The sequence below is a fragment of the Mustela erminea genome, chromosome 8 (assembly GCF_009829155.1).
Source record: "Mustela erminea isolate mMusErm1 chromosome 8, mMusErm1.Pri, whole genome shotgun sequence".
NCBI lineage: Eukaryota > Metazoa > Chordata > Mammalia > Carnivora > Mustelidae > Mustela > Mustela erminea.
This window is the reverse complement of record NC_045621.1, coordinates 101,345,344-101,361,548: the sequence shown is the minus strand read 5'-3', so window position 1 is coordinate 101,361,548 and position 16,205 is coordinate 101,345,344. Positions and strand designations below refer to the sequence as shown.

At 44.6% G+C, this 16,205-nt stretch overlaps 1 protein-coding gene across 1 annotated transcript in view; it reads left to right on the top strand.

Moving 5' to 3' along the window:
• Positions 1-1,564: 1,564 nt before the first annotated feature.
• The window catches only part of CCDC93 (coiled-coil domain containing 93), an 86,571-nt gene continuing 71,930 nt past the window's right edge, over positions 1,565-16,205 (top strand). Inside the window, 4 exon segments of the mRNA XM_032353845.1 lie at positions 1,565-1,767; positions 6,009-6,122; positions 7,588-7,682; positions 15,923-16,034. Of these exon segments, the coding sequence (XP_032209736.1) occupies positions 1,726-1,767; positions 6,009-6,122; positions 7,588-7,682; positions 15,923-16,034 (363 nt within the window). The 5' untranslated portion in view covers positions 1,565-1,725.

Here is a 16,205-nt window from a genome sequence, read left to right as displayed (position 1 = left end):
CCAACCCAAGTCTTCCACTGTCACCCTACCCAGACAGTAAAACTGGGCAAGTTAGCTGCTCATGTTTATTTAAATATTGTGAAGGCATTTCCAACAGGGAACTTGTGTGTGGCCTACCTGATTTCTATTATTCTCTAGACCCTATTCTCTGAACTACTTTATATACAGCTATTTAGGCTTGCCTGCTATGTGAGATTTTGTTATCTGTCCCTAGGCATCAATACTTTCTAGTCATTCAACAGCAGCCACAAATTACCCTCCATTCCCTCTCATTGTATACCACCTCCGGGAAAGGCGATTTTAAAATTACAAAAATAAATACGTTTGGGAAGTTGATAATGGGTGCCTTAAAAATTGAGATTCATTGGCTTTCCAATGGGTGAGCACAAGATGTCCCCTAACTCTGCTATGAGAGTTCCCATCTCAACCCCCTTAATTTCCCTATTCAGTTTTCTAAAATTTGTGATGCCTGGCACACAGTTTTGTTAGCGGTATTTGCTAACTGGATTTAAGAAGGAAATGGCCGTTTCTAGAGCTTTTGAGATTACATGGGTGGGTATTCCGTCAGGATAAACTCCAGGAAGAATACCAAAAGCCCAAAGAATTCCTCCAAGGACAAACATTTACTGATTTTCTGCTTATTAAGATGCTAGGTATGCAGAGAGGAAACACACACACACACCCCACTTTATCTCTAGGAGCTCTGAGCTTCTTATTCCCCACTCTCCCCATCCCTTCCCCCGCCCCGCCACTCGGGAAAGATCTTTTCTACAGCAAATTTTCAAGTCACCTCTTTCTTCATCGCTTAAAACTAAATAAAAAAATAAAACTTTAAAAGCTAGAGAAGCCACTATGAAACAAGTTCGGGTTTGGAGGGGGTCTTGTGGCCCGAGAGAGAACCCTTTTACGTAACTGCCATCCATTTTCTGGGACAGACAGGGGGTGCAGCATGGAAGCGATGTGGAGGCTAAAATGACGACAAAACAAAGATGCACTCGCAGAGGCGACCTTTTCCTAAGGAAGACCCAGAGTTAGGGGTGTTGGAGGTAGGGGGACATTACCCCAAACCAGGTGAGAAGACGCACTGCCCGGAACACTGAAGAAGCAGCGGGCGTGCAGCAACCTTTCTGGGGGGCTCTGTTCCTTGGTCCGTATACATATCGAGAAGTTAGCGCAAGTGCGCGTGAAGCAGGGGGACAGGCCGATTCAGCTAGAACCGGGCCGAGGTCTGGAATTCCCAAACGCATTTCATGCTGGAATTTCAACACCAGACTGAGGGAGCTTCCAAAGTCCGGCTCGCGGAGCGGACAGCAACTCCACTGGGGGCATCCGATGCCTGTGAAACGCAGAGAGGGAGCCAAAATGCAAAATTTCCCCGAGGTGAGGGAATCGCCCCTTTTGTGAAGGACTCGGAGAAAAGTGCGGAGCTCTGGAGCGCGGCTCCCGCGGAACATCGGCCACGGAGCCCAGCCGGGACCGTAGTTCCAGCTTCCCCCGCCGTCCGGCCTTGCCCCGGGGCGGCTCTCACGCAGGCGCAGTCGCGCCGCGCTCCCGTCCTAACGCGCATGCTCCGCCGGACCGCCGAGCTCCCGGCCGGCGGCGGCTGCAGCGACGGCGGAGGAAGTTTCCGCTTTGCCTCCACCCCGGTAGCAGCTCCGCGTCCGGGGACAGCTTCCTCCGGGCGCTCCGCGAGCTTTGCTGCCGCCGCAGGGCTGTCACAGGACCATGGGGTTGCCCAAGGGCCCGGAGGGCCAGGGTCTCCCGGAGGTAAGGACCTCCCTCTCCCAGACACGTCCGGGTTCCTGGGAGAGGGCCGAGCCCGCGGGGTGGCGGGCAGAGCGGCGCCCGGGAAGCGTTTGGAGCGCCCCGCCCCCTTCTCAGGTGTGTCCCAGGCGGGAAGAGTTGGCCCTATGCGCTGGGGACCGGGGAGGTCCCCCTGCCTGGGCGGGGGCGGGGACAAACTTCAGCCGCTCTCGGGTCCCCGGGGAGGGAGGTGGTCTTCCCAGCCCCATACCTAGCCCCACGCAGCCCCAGGCGCCGCGGGGCCCGAGGTCCTACTTCTCCCGGGCAGTGTCCCCCACCCCTGGCGCCGCAGGGCTCGCCCCGAAACCCGGGGCTGCAGCGCCCTGGGAGTCACGAGACGCGTGCTGGGACGGTCCGGGCTCGGGTTGTGCCAAGGGCGGTGACCTTGTGGCGCCCGTCGCCGCCCCGAGGGGCCCGCGGGGTCCCGACCCCCCACCCCCAACTCGCCTCGGTGTGTGCAGGAAATGCACACCAGACCCTGTAGCAGCTGGAAGTTTGGGAACCGTGCGCGCACTGGGTTGTCTGCGGGAGGCGACGCGCTGTCCGGTGGGGCTGTGTGGCCCGGCAGTGCGCCTGGCGGAAGCGTGGCTGCTTCTCCAGAGCGTAGCGGGTGCCTTTCCTTACAGCGGTGTCATTGAATACTCACTCGGTCCTAAGGGATAGGATAATCAGTGGCCGGATTTCCACACTGGCTAGGCATAAAGGGAACGTGCATTTCCTTCTGACTGCAAGTGTCATTCCTAGAGCTAGGTGGTTTGCAAGTGTCTTCTCTTCCAGTCGCTTTACTCCAAAGCTAAGTCTAGTTTAGATTACTAGATTCTGGAAAGAAATGGAACCCACACTGCACCTCTGTCCCCCTCCTAAGGTTTTGAAGCAGGCATTTGGCAGGAGGACTGATGCCTTGACATGATGAGTGGTTCCTTCCCTTTCAACCGCCTGTCATCCCACCCACCCGACCCTCTCCTAATCCTCAGTTCTTCATCCCCTCAGTTCTTCATCCCACAAGTACCCACTAATTGAGGGATCGCTGTTCTGTGCATAAAAGCTGGGGATATAGTGATGGAAGGACAGATTTATCTGTGAGTGTGTGTGCACAGAATGTAAGTCCATTTTGTTGTAATCTTAGGAAAACCTAAGAAATGTCCTGTTGTCAGAACCCTTCTATTAGGTAAAACGTTACATGCATATTACATCGATGGAATGGGGGATTGTGAAGACTCAGAGCTGTATCCTGCTGTTTGATATTTCTTGTTTGTCACTTGTTTGTTTTAGGCTCTTATCGAGTTTTTGCCTGACCTTTTGCTGTAGACTCCTGTCTGGCCTCTCAGGTTCCACCTTAAATTCCTTTAATTCATTGTCCTACAGTACTATAAATGGGGATCTTTCTAAAATAAAAAGCAACATGGTCCTCTGAGTCCTTTGTGTAACCTTTCTCTGACTGCCAGGAGGCTGGGTCTGATTTGTCACTTTTCTAGGGGACCTAAGACAGTTCTTGGCAATTAGGAGGCACAGAGGGTAGATAGAGTTAAATAAGTATCATTCTGTTCAAAGACCAGTACCTATGAATATGGATAGTCTGTGTCATTAAGCTGTCACTAATCCAGTTAATTCTTTAAATTTAATTTTTTAAACCCTTTACTCTATGTCTGTGAAGGATAGAGAAGATAGCTAGACTTGGCACTGCCTTCCAGCTTCCATGAGCTATAGTACAGAGCAATGAAAATTTAGAGTGCCTGGTTTAAGAGCCTCACAGTCATTCATCTTTATCAGAATTTTAGTTTTTTAACAATGGGTGTATTAGCCAATCTGATGGCTTTTGATACCGTCAAGAGAGGGCATTCGTTCAGTCACTGTGTGTTAACCTGTGGCTCTTTCTCATTTTGTTTCAGTATTAATCTGTGAAGTGAATGTGGAGTCTTAACTAACAGTCTCCATTCAGTGTCTTGCACCAGAAGTTATTTCACAGATTATATTGCAAAACTATACATACTTCTCCTTTCTGGGGATGAGTGGATAAAAACCACGGGCCATGCATCTGCCTTGGGGTTGGCAGTGGGTGTTCATTAGGTCCAGGCAAACCAGGAATAATCCTCCTGGGATGAAATGTCCTCTTCTTGGAAGTGTTTTCATGATTAGTGATGACTGAACAAATGAAAGGTTCATGTTTTACATCCTAGGAGTTTGAAGAAAATGCTTATATCATCCCATTTTTCTCTTCTCCTCCTACTTTGTGAACCATATCGCTCTTCACCTTCTCTCTTCTTTGAGTCTCCCCGCTTAGAGATGTTGCTTAACTATCCCAGATCTTTTGCAAAGGAAGAGAAGGTGTGAATAATTAATATTACTTTATTTTTGCATGTCCCCTAAGAACCAGGAAATGCTTTGATAGCTTGGACCAAGGTGATTTGAGGAGGGAAACAAGGTGTCGCCTTTACCACCTCCTACTGCAAGAGATTGTCAGTCATTTTAATAATTCTTTGTTCAACTATTTGTTAATATGTAAGCTCCCTCTCCTGGCAATTTGTACTTCAAAATAAACTTGAATTTCCATTATCAGTGTCATGACTACGAAAACATTTCGTTAATCTATGACTGGCATAGGTCATGCACTTTGTGTGATGATTGAACATGTCATTCCGTATTTAATTGCCCTCTGAGTCTAGTGCTGCTTCAGAAGAGTTGTAAACATGACTGAATAAAATATTGTCCTCTCCTGATCCAGTTAATAGGCCATTTCAAAAGACAGGCATATATATTAACACCAGACATTTCACTCAGAAGAGGTTGATACTTAATTGTATGAATGGCTAGAACTATAAATAAAAGAGAAATGCAGAGGTGTGACCATTTCTGGCTGCATTTGTCAGGGTTGGCATCAAATAGGAGCTAGAATTTGAAACTGGTTTCTGGGTGGTTAGGGAGTATCAGGAGAAGAGAAGGGGTATGAATAGTGAAGAAAGGGGAATGAGCCAGGCTTGAGGTTGTCCATACCACGACTGGATTGTTCCGGAGGGAGGTGAAGGCTGGAGCTGAAAAGATAGGTTGCAGCCAAAGATCCAAATGCCAGACTAAGAATGTTGGAGTTTATCTTACAGACAGTGTATGATGTGTTAATGATAAGGTCTGGGGGATGAGCTAAAGGGGGAAGATCTGAAAGTTGTGATTTAGGAGGGAGGGAGGAAAACAGATTAACAAAAAGAAGATTGAGAGGCAGTTGCAGTAGTCCTGGCAGGAAGTGTAAATGAAAGGGAGGAGGTCAATGTGACATGTATAATAAAGCAGATGAGGTGAAAGCAGATGGAGGCAAAAGCACTAGAATACGTCAGTAGTTTTAAGTTGTCAACACCTGGGAGCAAAGGTAAGATACAACTTAAAATTTTAAAATCAGGTCCCTATTCAAATATATTAGATGAATTTATTATTTTTTTAAAGATTTTATTTATTTATTTATTTATTTATTTGACAGAGATCACACGTGGGCGGAGAGGCAGGCAGAGAGTGAGAGGGAAGCAGGCTCTCCGCCGAGCAGGGAGCCCAAAGCGGGGCTCGATCCCAGAACTCTGGGATCATGACCTAAGCCGAAGGCAGAGGCTTTAACCCACTGAGCCACCCAGGTGCCCCTGAATTTATTATTTTTAAGGCAATCCCATTTTGTGGCAGTAATCATCCTTCAGTGGATCTGGGTTGAAAGCCCGCCTTGTATTTGCTTTAGAGATCTAAAGAGAAGTGCAGAGAAAGACACATATTTGAACTCCCTTCTTTGTTCTTGCTCTGTTTGTCAGTAGCTTTTGGGACCAAGATGTGCATAAAGTTAAAACAAACAAACAAAAAAAAAAAAACCTTGTTTTTGTCTGTTAGAAGTTTATTATTTAGTCGGAATCTGTCAAGTAAGCGATGCGTTAGAGAACAGGGAGGTAATATGCTGTAATCTGCCTGTCCCTGGTTTTCTTCAGCACCAGAGGCGTAATCTTTATCGCCTGTGTGTCATTTCTTGCCACCTGTGACAGTAAACACAGCTTATCGAGGCCTGAGGATGCTGTTCTTTGTGACTCTGGTGGCACTGTGTCCCCATGCTCCAGCATGAACACAGCAAGAAAGCCAATGTCACCAGCTCCTCAGCTATTAAATTGTGGCGTCAGAAATACACCCAGTGTTCCTTTATTCAAGATGGATTTTAGCAGCCTAACTTTTGGCTCTTCTTCTAGGTTGAAACAAGAGAAGATGAAGAACAAAACGTCAAGCTGACTGAAATTCTGGAACTTTTGGTTGCAGCTGGATATTTCAGGGCACGAATTAAAGGTTTGTCACCTTTTGACAAGGTAAGAGGAAACCTTTCTAAACATTAGGCTGTGTTTTGTTGGGACGGAGTGGTTTACCAGGGCTGAGAAAAGAGGAAGAGGTTGTGTTTTTACTTTCTCTAATGTCCATGTTTCTCTTGGATTCAGGTTCGTTATTAGAAGTGTTCCAATTTCCTATTACAAGAAAATAAAAATGTGTCAGTAGATATGCCTTGAATTCCTTTTCTGTATACAGAGCTTTGGGAAGTGCAAAAAACATTAGAACTAGTTCTTCCTTTTAAGGAACTTACAGTTTGGGTGGAGAGAGAAAGGTTATGTGGGATAAAATCTGAGTTAATAAGGAGCTGTCCCAAGTCATTGTGCACACAATTGCCACATATTCTAATGATGGTTAGTTCTGAATTTGGAGGCAGTGAGTGTCACTATGGGGGGAGAAAAGTCACTATGGGTTGAAGTCTGTTAATTCAGCAGAACCTTCAAGAATCCTGTACGAGTCATAGTAATAAGTATTGAGGGCACAAAGACCAGACCAAGGCCCTGTACTCAAGGAGGCCAGCTTCTATAGAATAGGGAAGGGAGACAAGCAAAGCAGCATACTCAGTGTCATGATGTAGTAAGTGCAGCAGAAATGAAGCTTCCAGATCAGACAGAGCAGGCCAGAAAAGCTTCCTCGTGGAAGAAAGTGTTGAGTGCCCCAGTGGACCACGGCCTGGCTTGGCATAACAATCGCTGTGGACTGTTTTATAATACAGATGTTGCGGCCTCACCCTTTGATATTTGGTTAGATCTGGGCTGGGGCCCGGAATCTGTATTTATAGGCATCTCACTGTGTTTAAACACAGCCAGAGATTAGAGTCCCCATCGAGCTATATCTAAAAAGTATTTAGCTGGAGTTTTTGTTTGTTTTTGTTTTGTTTTGTTTTGTTTTGTTTTTAACCTCAGAGGTCATTTGCACCTCTGAAAGGTCCCCTGCGAAAAGTAGAACAGGGATTCTTCTCTCCTTTAGATACATGAAAAAAGCAAGATGTACGGAAATTCAGTAATGAGCCACGAATGTCAGCCTTGCTACTAACCTGTCTGATCTTCAAAACACGTAATTCCTCTGGAATCTGGCACTTACCTAAAACTGGATTAAGCCTTCTCCTGGCTAAGAGTTAATGTCTCAACATAAGGAGGATCTGTGAATGATATGTTTGTTTCATAGTATAAGTCAGCTTCTTGGTCACACTAGCCCCATGTGTGCCATGTGTGTACTGGACAGTATGCACACAGGACATTTCCATCGCTGCAGGAAGTTTTATTCGGCGGTACTGTTTTAGATGAGTTGTAGTTGATGGAGTCAGAAGGACATGTGCTCTCTCTCTAACGAGATACACTTTTGTATGATCACTGATTCTATAAAAAACGACGTATTTTTCTCCCTTCCATTTCCTCCCCTCTCCCCAGACTAGAAGGAGAAAACAGGTATTTTCTTTGTGTCTTGCAGGTAGTAGGAGGGATGACTTGGTGCATTACCACTTGCAGCTTTGACATAGACGTTGATTTGCTCTTTCAGGAAAACTCTACAATAGGACAAAAAATGTAAGTTATTAGGGTTTGCCACAGATGAGCCTAAAGGGGGAGAAGGGAACGAGCTTTTGAGTATTCTCTATGTGCCAAAAATTGTGCTAGATGCCTTACATATTTTGTTTTGATTTTCATTGCAACAAGTATGTATTATCACAGTTTTATAGATTATGAAACGGAGTTTGATAGAAGCCACAGTCACAAAGCTAGCCTATACATCATTTCATGCTCAGACTATTCTCTTTCTCACTCTCTTTTTCTAGTTTCATTGAGAGATTATCGTCACATAACATTGTATTGATTTAAGATGTACAACACAATGATTTGATATATGTATTGCAAAATTATCACCACAGTAAGTTCAGTTAACATCCATCACTTCGTATAGCTATAAATGTTTTTTCTTGTGATACGAACTTTTTCTTATCATAACTTTATGTGAACTTTGTTATCACAACTTTTTCTTGTGATGTGAACATCTACGCTCTTGGCAACTTTCAAAATACACAATACAGTATTGTTAACTCAAGTCTCCTTGCTGTACATCACATCCCCAGGACATATCTATCTTATAATTACGAGTACCTTTTGTACTTCTTGTCACCCTTCCCCTAGTTCCCTCACCCCACACTCTTTACCTCTGGCAACCACCAGTCTGTTCTCTGTTTCTGTGAATTCAGTTACTTTAGACTCCCACATACACATGAAAATATACAGTATTTGTTTTTCTCTGACTTCTTTCACTTCGCATAATGCTCTCAAGGTCCATCCATGTTGTTGCAAAGAGCAGGATTTCCTTTTTTCTTTTATGGTGGAATAATGTTCCAGAGTGAACACACACCATATCTTCCTTATCCATTCTTCCGTGGATGGACACTCAGGTTGTTTCCTCAGTTGGCCATTGTGAGTAATGCTGCCATGAATGTGGGGCTACAGGTATCTCTTTGAGATCCTGATTTCATTTCCTTCTGTTAAATACCCAAAATAAAATTGCTGGGTCATAGGTAGTTCTATGATTTTTTAGAATTTTTAATTTTTTAATTTTCTGAGGAACATCCATACTGTTTTCCATAGCCGGTGCACCAATTTACAGTCTCACCAGCAGTGGACAAAAGTTCCCCTTTCTCTGTGGCCTTGCCAGTGTTAGTTATCTTTTTTGTTAGTCTTTTTGAGTTTAAACATTTTAACAAGTGGGAGGTAATATCTCACTGCGGTTTTGATTTGCATTTCCCCCAATGATGAGTGATGTTCAGCAGCTCTAATAGTTTTTCTGATACTCTCTAAGAGTGTCCCGGACTACTTAGTTTATCTCTTTCCAAAGGCAGCTGGAAGGAAGGTACTGGATGGAAGCTGAGCAGAGTGAGAAGAGACGCTTTCCCTCCCCTTTTTGCTTCTTCGTAAGGCAGAGCTGCACTTTGCCTGCCACTGAGAGAAGGCAGCATGGACTCCCTGTTACAGGTTTCACCTGAGTGGACCCCGCCCAGTCTTCCGTAGCTCACCAGGGGTTTGGTGATCTCATTAGACCACTAGGCTCCCACATTCTGCCCTGCCCTGCCAGTGGGCAGCTGTGTAACCTTGGACAAGCCTGTTTCCTTATCTGTCAGGAGAGAGATTTGTGATTTCAGATCTCTGTGCATCTGTGACTTAATTTTTCTGAAGCTTAATCCTCCCCCAGGAAAAAAACTCTTCCAAATGGATTGAAGGTAGTTCACAAATATGTATATGAAGCAGTGATAGAGAAAAGGCAAAGCAAAGCAAACGGAAAACAAACTGAGGTGGGGATAAGGCTACAACATTTGTCACGGGCCACAACATGCCGTGTTTTTATAAGGGTGAGCCACAGACTTGGCTCCAGGCTTTCTGGCAGCCAACAAAAAGAGAAACGCATGATAAATTACCCAATTCATAGTTTCCAGGCTGAAGAAAAATTGGTCCCACGGAATCACCGAAATTCTTACAATAACAGGACCAAAGGACATCTCTGGGCTGCTCGTTAAAGAGGACATACTGTTCTCTGTGACACTGTGCTCCTCAGTGCCCAGCCATGAATAGATGAGCTCTGCATCTGGAGCATCTGTCACTCTGGGACCGTGGCATTGCAGTCAGTGACCTGTCGTGAAAAGTTCTTACTAGGAGTCGGTGGGATGGAGTCTATGTGTGTGGCTCTACTCTCTGCTGGCTGGGCTTAATCCAGACATGTGTTTTTTATTTTATTTTTTATTATATATTATTTTGTTTTTATTGTGTAGGTGCCACCTTCATGAAGTTAAAAAAAAAAAATTCAAATACTGCCAAAGGGTACAAAATATACTGCTAACATCTCTCCCTATTCCCATTCTATAAAACCCTGGTTTTATTCCCTGGAAAGAACCATCTTTGCCTGTTTAGCTTTTAGATTTTTTCAAAGAGCTCACTTCCATATCTCTAATTATGTATTTTTCATTTAAATCTGATAAGAGGAGGAATTTAGCTCACCTGTGCTACTCACTACATCCCCTTTGCCTCTCCTCTTCCACTTTTGTAATTATTATCTGTTTTTCTAGGATTAGTTGGATAGCTTTAATCAATATAAGCTGCTGTTTCTTGACTCATTTATATGAGATGGTTTCTCCTGGTTCCTAACTATGTAGTGTAAATGTTTTTGCTCTCCGTTTTTCCTTCTTCCTTTCAGCCTCCATTTACCAGCATATCATTACTCTTACAATGTTTAGGGCATAATATTTATGGTCTGTTTTCTGTACTAGCAATTAAATTGTCCATGCTTTATCTACAAGTAGATTCTAAAAGTAAATCTATTAACAGTGTTTACAATAAGAACTAAGAATTGTGATGGTGCCAGAGAAAAAGAAATATAATCTTTTGGATGACAGTGGTGCTGTTTGGTGAAGAATATTCAAATATTACAGTCAAAAAGAATCCTTATGTATTCATTGACTCACCAAATATTTATGGAGTCCCGCCTATGGGTCAGGCATTGTTCTGGGTACTTAGGGTATGTTAATGAAACATGTCCTGCCCTCACAGAGCTTAGAGTCTTTGGCGGTGAGACAGACCAGAAACAACTAATATAATAAATAATGGAATTACATATAGAAATAATATGTGCTTTGAAAAAAAATTACAGCTGGAATGGTATATGAAGAGGGACATGCTTTGGAGGAAGTTGTGTGACTTTAAGTCAGCATGGCCTCATTGAAGAGGTGATATGGGAGCTAAGACTTGAGAAAAGAGGGTTCCAAACAAAGGAGACGGTGAGCGTGAAGGCTCCCAGCAGAAGCTTGCTTGGTGTACAGTGAGCTGGAGCGGAGGGAACAATGGGAGAGGGGCAGGTTGTAGGGGCCAGATCGGCTAGAACTTCGTAGGTCAGAGTAAATAAAGGCTTTGAGTTTACTCTGAGCGAGATGGGAAATTCTTGAAGGGTTTTGAGCAGAGGAGGAACATAATCTGTTCATAATCGGATTTAGAAGGACCCCTCTGATTACTGAGTGAGGGGATGAAGTTAGCAGCAGGGAGATTCTTAAGCATACTGTAGCCGTGCTCAGGGGAGAAGATGGTGGCCAGGACAGTGGGCTAGCAGTGGAGGGATTCTGGATGGAGGGATTCTGGATGGAGGGATTCTGGATCCTCTTGGAAGGGAGAAACAACAGAATGTCATGACAGATTGGATCTGGGTGTGAGTAAGAGCAGAGTCAAGACTGGTTCTGAGGGGTTTGGCCTAAGCAAGTGGAGGTGGTCTGTACAAAAAGTCACTGAAAATCAGGCTTGCTGTAATTTGCCTCATGTTTATCCAGCTTATTTTCCTTGAGTTTCTGATTGCCTTTTTCTTTTTCCCACAAAGAAGCACCATATCCTTACCTATAGCTAAGATTGACCAGATTCTTTCTTAGTCTGTTTATTAACATAAATTCACTATCTTCTCAAAGATACTCCTGAATGAAGCCTCTTTCTGTTTCAGTTTAAGTGATTGCTTTTGACACCTACGGCACCCCTGACGTTCTGGGATTTCATTAGTGCATTCTTTCTGCACCAGTCTTCCCATTTCCTAGATTCCATGTAGCCCTTCTTCCTAAACTCCCTTGGTGTTTCAGAGTGGTTCTTAGCCCCTTTTTCACTTTCGTGTCCTTGAGAGTTATTATACTTTCCCAGCAGTGACAGTACTCTTAACAGATACTGGAGTACAGTGTTTTTATACAGATTCTTAATCTGAAATCTAAAAAACAATGAAAACAGGCTTCTTTCATTCTACGTATGGGTACAAAATTGATTTGGGAACAAAACATGACCTGAACTTTCTTAAGGCTATTTATAGTCTATATGGACCCCCACATAGGTAAATATTCATAACTTTTGCTGCAGAAATAATCATTTCAAGTCTAGATTTCACTTGGGCTCTACATAATATATAGTATATGCCTGTTAGGTCCATGAAAGTGCAAACATCTAAAAAGTTGTGAATTCTGAAACACATGTGCCCCAGAGGGTTTGGATAAGGGGTTGAGGATATCCAGTAGTATGTTCTCTGGTAGGTACTTAGTGTGTTTTAAGTGCAGAGCCATGGACTGTAATTGTGGGCGAAGCTGAGGGCAGCAGTTTGCAGGACTGAAGATCCACCAGCCTCTAGCAGTGCATCAGGCATTCGGTTCTCTGTTATCTGTAAGAGAAATGCCATAGCCACAGTGTACTGAATTATTCAAAAGTCTTTTCTGTTTGGTTTTCTAATATGTTCTGGTTGTGTACAATTTAGACTTAATACTGCCTTCTGTTTGCAGTGCCTCAGTATGTCCCAGCTGATGTGATAGGGGGCCAGATAGCACTGTCTGAGGAGTGCACTTACCTCTTGAGAGCGTCATTATCTTTCAGGCTCTTTTCTGTGTATGCCCAGTTGAGGACTCTCTCTTCTTGTTGATCCTTTTTGCTGGAGGGTTTCATGAGCTTCTGCCTTCTGTCTATACCCTCCTTCTGTCTATGCTCTCCCAGCCTTTCCTAAAGTCCCATACTACAGAGTCCTGTGCTCAGAGGTCATGAGAATTTTAGGCTCATAATGGAGTGCGGTAACACAGAAGTAGGAGGCACCTGTGTGCAGAGCACTTGTGCACGCATTTTACTGTTTCACCTTCACTGTAAGTTCAAATAAGGAGGAAAGGCATTTTTCCCTCATTGTATGATAGGAGTACTGGACCAGAGAGATCAGGTGACTTGCCAGAAGTCTCAGAGCCAGTGATGGAACTGGAATTTGCACCCTGGTTTAATTCACTCTCTTTCAAACTGTTTGCAGTGGAGAAGGAAACCATGTACTGAACACTTAGAAACTGAAGGAATCCAACCAATCACCTGTAGTCGCAAGTGGGCGTTGTTCAGTCTTAGTAGGCTAGGAAACCTGACGGGGGACCTCTGCATTTGTCATTTTCCCAGATTTTCAGAAAGTCAGAGAGTCTACCCTGAGCTACAGAGAGAAACAGATAGGGGCTGGTGGGCTTCCACAGGAAGTTCTCCTGACTTTTCTCCCCTCCCCCCAGCCTGCCTGTGTCTCCCCCACGTCCCTCCCTCAGTCCAGCAGTATTTGTGCCTCCAGCTGCTTCCATATGCTGCGAGTAAGACCTCAGTCTTGGCAGTGAGTTCTGGGAGGCAGGTTTAATAGGCTTATAAACCCCGAGATGACCCGGGGCAGCCTTCCCTCAGGGCCTTTATAACCCGGAAAGGTAGTCAGTCTCTGATCAGTGGCCAGAGACAACTCAGTCTGAAAGTAGAGAGGGTTGAGCTGGATAGTGTTCGCGGTCTGAGCCTCTTGTTTTTAAGCTACTGAATGGTTCCATGCAACCAGTAGCCCTCTGCAGACTCAGATCTGTAGCCACTAGGGGGAGCTTTCCTCCCACTGAACCAAAATATAACTGAGCAGAAAAGCCCCATGTCTATCAACAGTTAATACCTGCCCTGAGCAAGAATGCCAAGTCCTTCATTTGCTAAGCTTGGAGTTTAGGATGCAGAGCCAACTAAGCACCAGCCTCTTCCCCTCACAAGTTTCAAAGAAATTAAACATGAGAGTCTGATGGAGATTAAAATAAAAAATAAAGTGTGTTGTAGAGAGAGCCTTAGATATGCTGTCAACTGGGTTTGTTAATACTTACCTACCAAACTATCCCATTTGAGCCCCAGCAACAGCTGGCCAGCCAATGCTTTCCCATTGGGCAGCCACACATCTTGTGACCAGAAAGATACATGTGTCCCAAAGACATGCTGGTCAGAGAGAAGGGATTGCAGTAGTGGCCGAGAGCCACAGGACAGTGTCCTTCCATGCCTCGGACCTTCTGGATAATTCACATATGCACTCCCTCTGTGGGAGGTGAAAATGTTCTCTCCTAGGCTTCCCTCCTGGGAGATGGGTGTCCTCTCCTTCTGTGAATGTATACAGTAGGGTGTCCGTCTTCCCCTGACCATATTTTTTCTCTTAACATATTGGACTGGACATGGATATTGTGATCCATGGAGCTGTGGGCATGACTATTTCTCTTTTAGCAGTCATAACCTTGGTGCCACCATGTAAAGCTACTTTCCAGGAATAAACATAGTTTTGTAGTGTGTTCTCCAAGGACCATTCCTGGGGAAGCTGTTTAGCTTTTCTCCCTAGATTGTACTTAGTTCCCACCAAGACTGAGAGCATAGAATCTACTAAGGGCAACGTAGATAAGACAATAGTTGCTCTCACTCAGGCCTTTGTTAGTTGTTGGTCTTAAGGGTGTCTGTTTTTTGGGAAGGATTATGGAGCTGCAGAAAGATAAAAGTTTCCTTGTTCCTTGAACAAGGAATCCTTCAGGTAGACCCAGACTTGCTGAATTTGAATCATCTAGTAAGACCTGGGAAAACAGTCTTCACTTTGAGACAAGACCACAGTAGCTGCTGTAACAGGGTTATTTTTTAGAAGGGTTTTAGGTGGGACTGTAACCTAAACTATCCACGTAAGCTGAGCCAGATGCCCCCATTTCTCCATATGGCCCCACAAGGACATGCCTTGTGACTGTTTCTCAAGGCAGACCCACTAAATAACCTCTGCTCTCTCCTCTTGAATCTGATCCAATTAGGATGTAAGAAACAAGAACCCAACATCTGGAGATCAAGTATCAGCTGAGTAGAGAAGGAAACTGAAGTCTGCCATGGTGTAGACTTGCCCGTAGATGGCTCTATCACTCCAGCCATAAAAGTGCCCCACCCAGGTCCAGGCAGGAGCAGGGGGAGGATGCTGGCCTCCTGAACAGAGCTAGAAGGATGCTCTGGGGTCTCAGGGAGCCCCGTTCTTCCCCTCCCTACTCCCTGATGTTTTCTAGGACTGAAGCAAGGTGTTGGAGAGAGATCAGAGTGCCCCCCATGAGAAGCAGAAAAATTCTGCTCCCTGGACAAAAAGAACTAGGGCATGGTTTCCCCAAATCTGGGATTAATTTTAAAGTATTAAAAAAAAGAAAGGCTATCTTTTTATTTTAAAAACACTTTTATGCAATAGTGAAGAACTCCAAAAAAAATTTTTTTTTTTTCCAGTATAGGGCCCCATGTTTTGTCTTAATATTCTGGGCACCCAGCACAGGGCCTGGTAATATTTGTTGCCTGAATGATGTTTAGAACCATTTTTTTAATATTTAACCTAGTGGTTCCCAGATCTTTGGAAAAAGTAGGTCAGTATTTAACAAAATGTAAAAGAACATGGGACACTGAAAACTTTCTATTTTACCATGTAAGGACGTTCAGTAATAATTACTACCTCAGACATCACCACAATTTCGTAAAGAAATGGTGTGGTTTAAGGGGCGCCTGGGTGGCTCAGTGGGTTAAAGCCTTTGCCTTTGGCTCAGGTCATGATCCCAGCGTCCTGGGATCGAGCCCCGATTCGGGCTCTTTGCTTGGCCGGGAGCCTGCTTCCCTTCCTTTCACTCTGCCTGTCTCTCTGCCTGCTTGTGATCTCTGTCTGTCAAATAAATAAATAAAATTTAAAAAAAAAAAAAAAAAGAAATGGTGTGGTTTAATATAAAAAAGATAGGGAGAAAAACATTCTGGAATAAAGCATGAAAGCAGTATTGTGGCCTCAGCCACATACATACACTCACATCTAAATTGTGCTTATTTTTCTCATTTTGCAGGCAGCCAGGAGAAGCTTGGTCACGGTCTGGCGCTGAGAAGCCCCAGATTCTTCTGGAATGCCGCCCAGACTTGAGAGATGTCTTAAGGGCCACTTAGTGTGTTCTCACTCTTTGCTGGTTTTTTCCAAACAGAGCACTATCCGAAAAAATCGTCTCAGTCCTGCCAAGGATGAAGTGTCCACACCAGCTGGAGCCCCACCAGATCCAGGGCATGGATTTTATTCACATATTTCCTGTTGTCCAGGTGAGAGCCTCTTCATGATTTCTTGTCCTCTGCATGTCAGAATCCCCACAGCGGGTCTTGCTGTCAGGCTGTCTGGCCTAGATCCTGGACCTCATGGGTGTAGTGTGGAATTGGTGGAGTCCGGCAGGGTGATGCCCCCTGACGGCATCCTCAGGAGACAGTACTCCATCT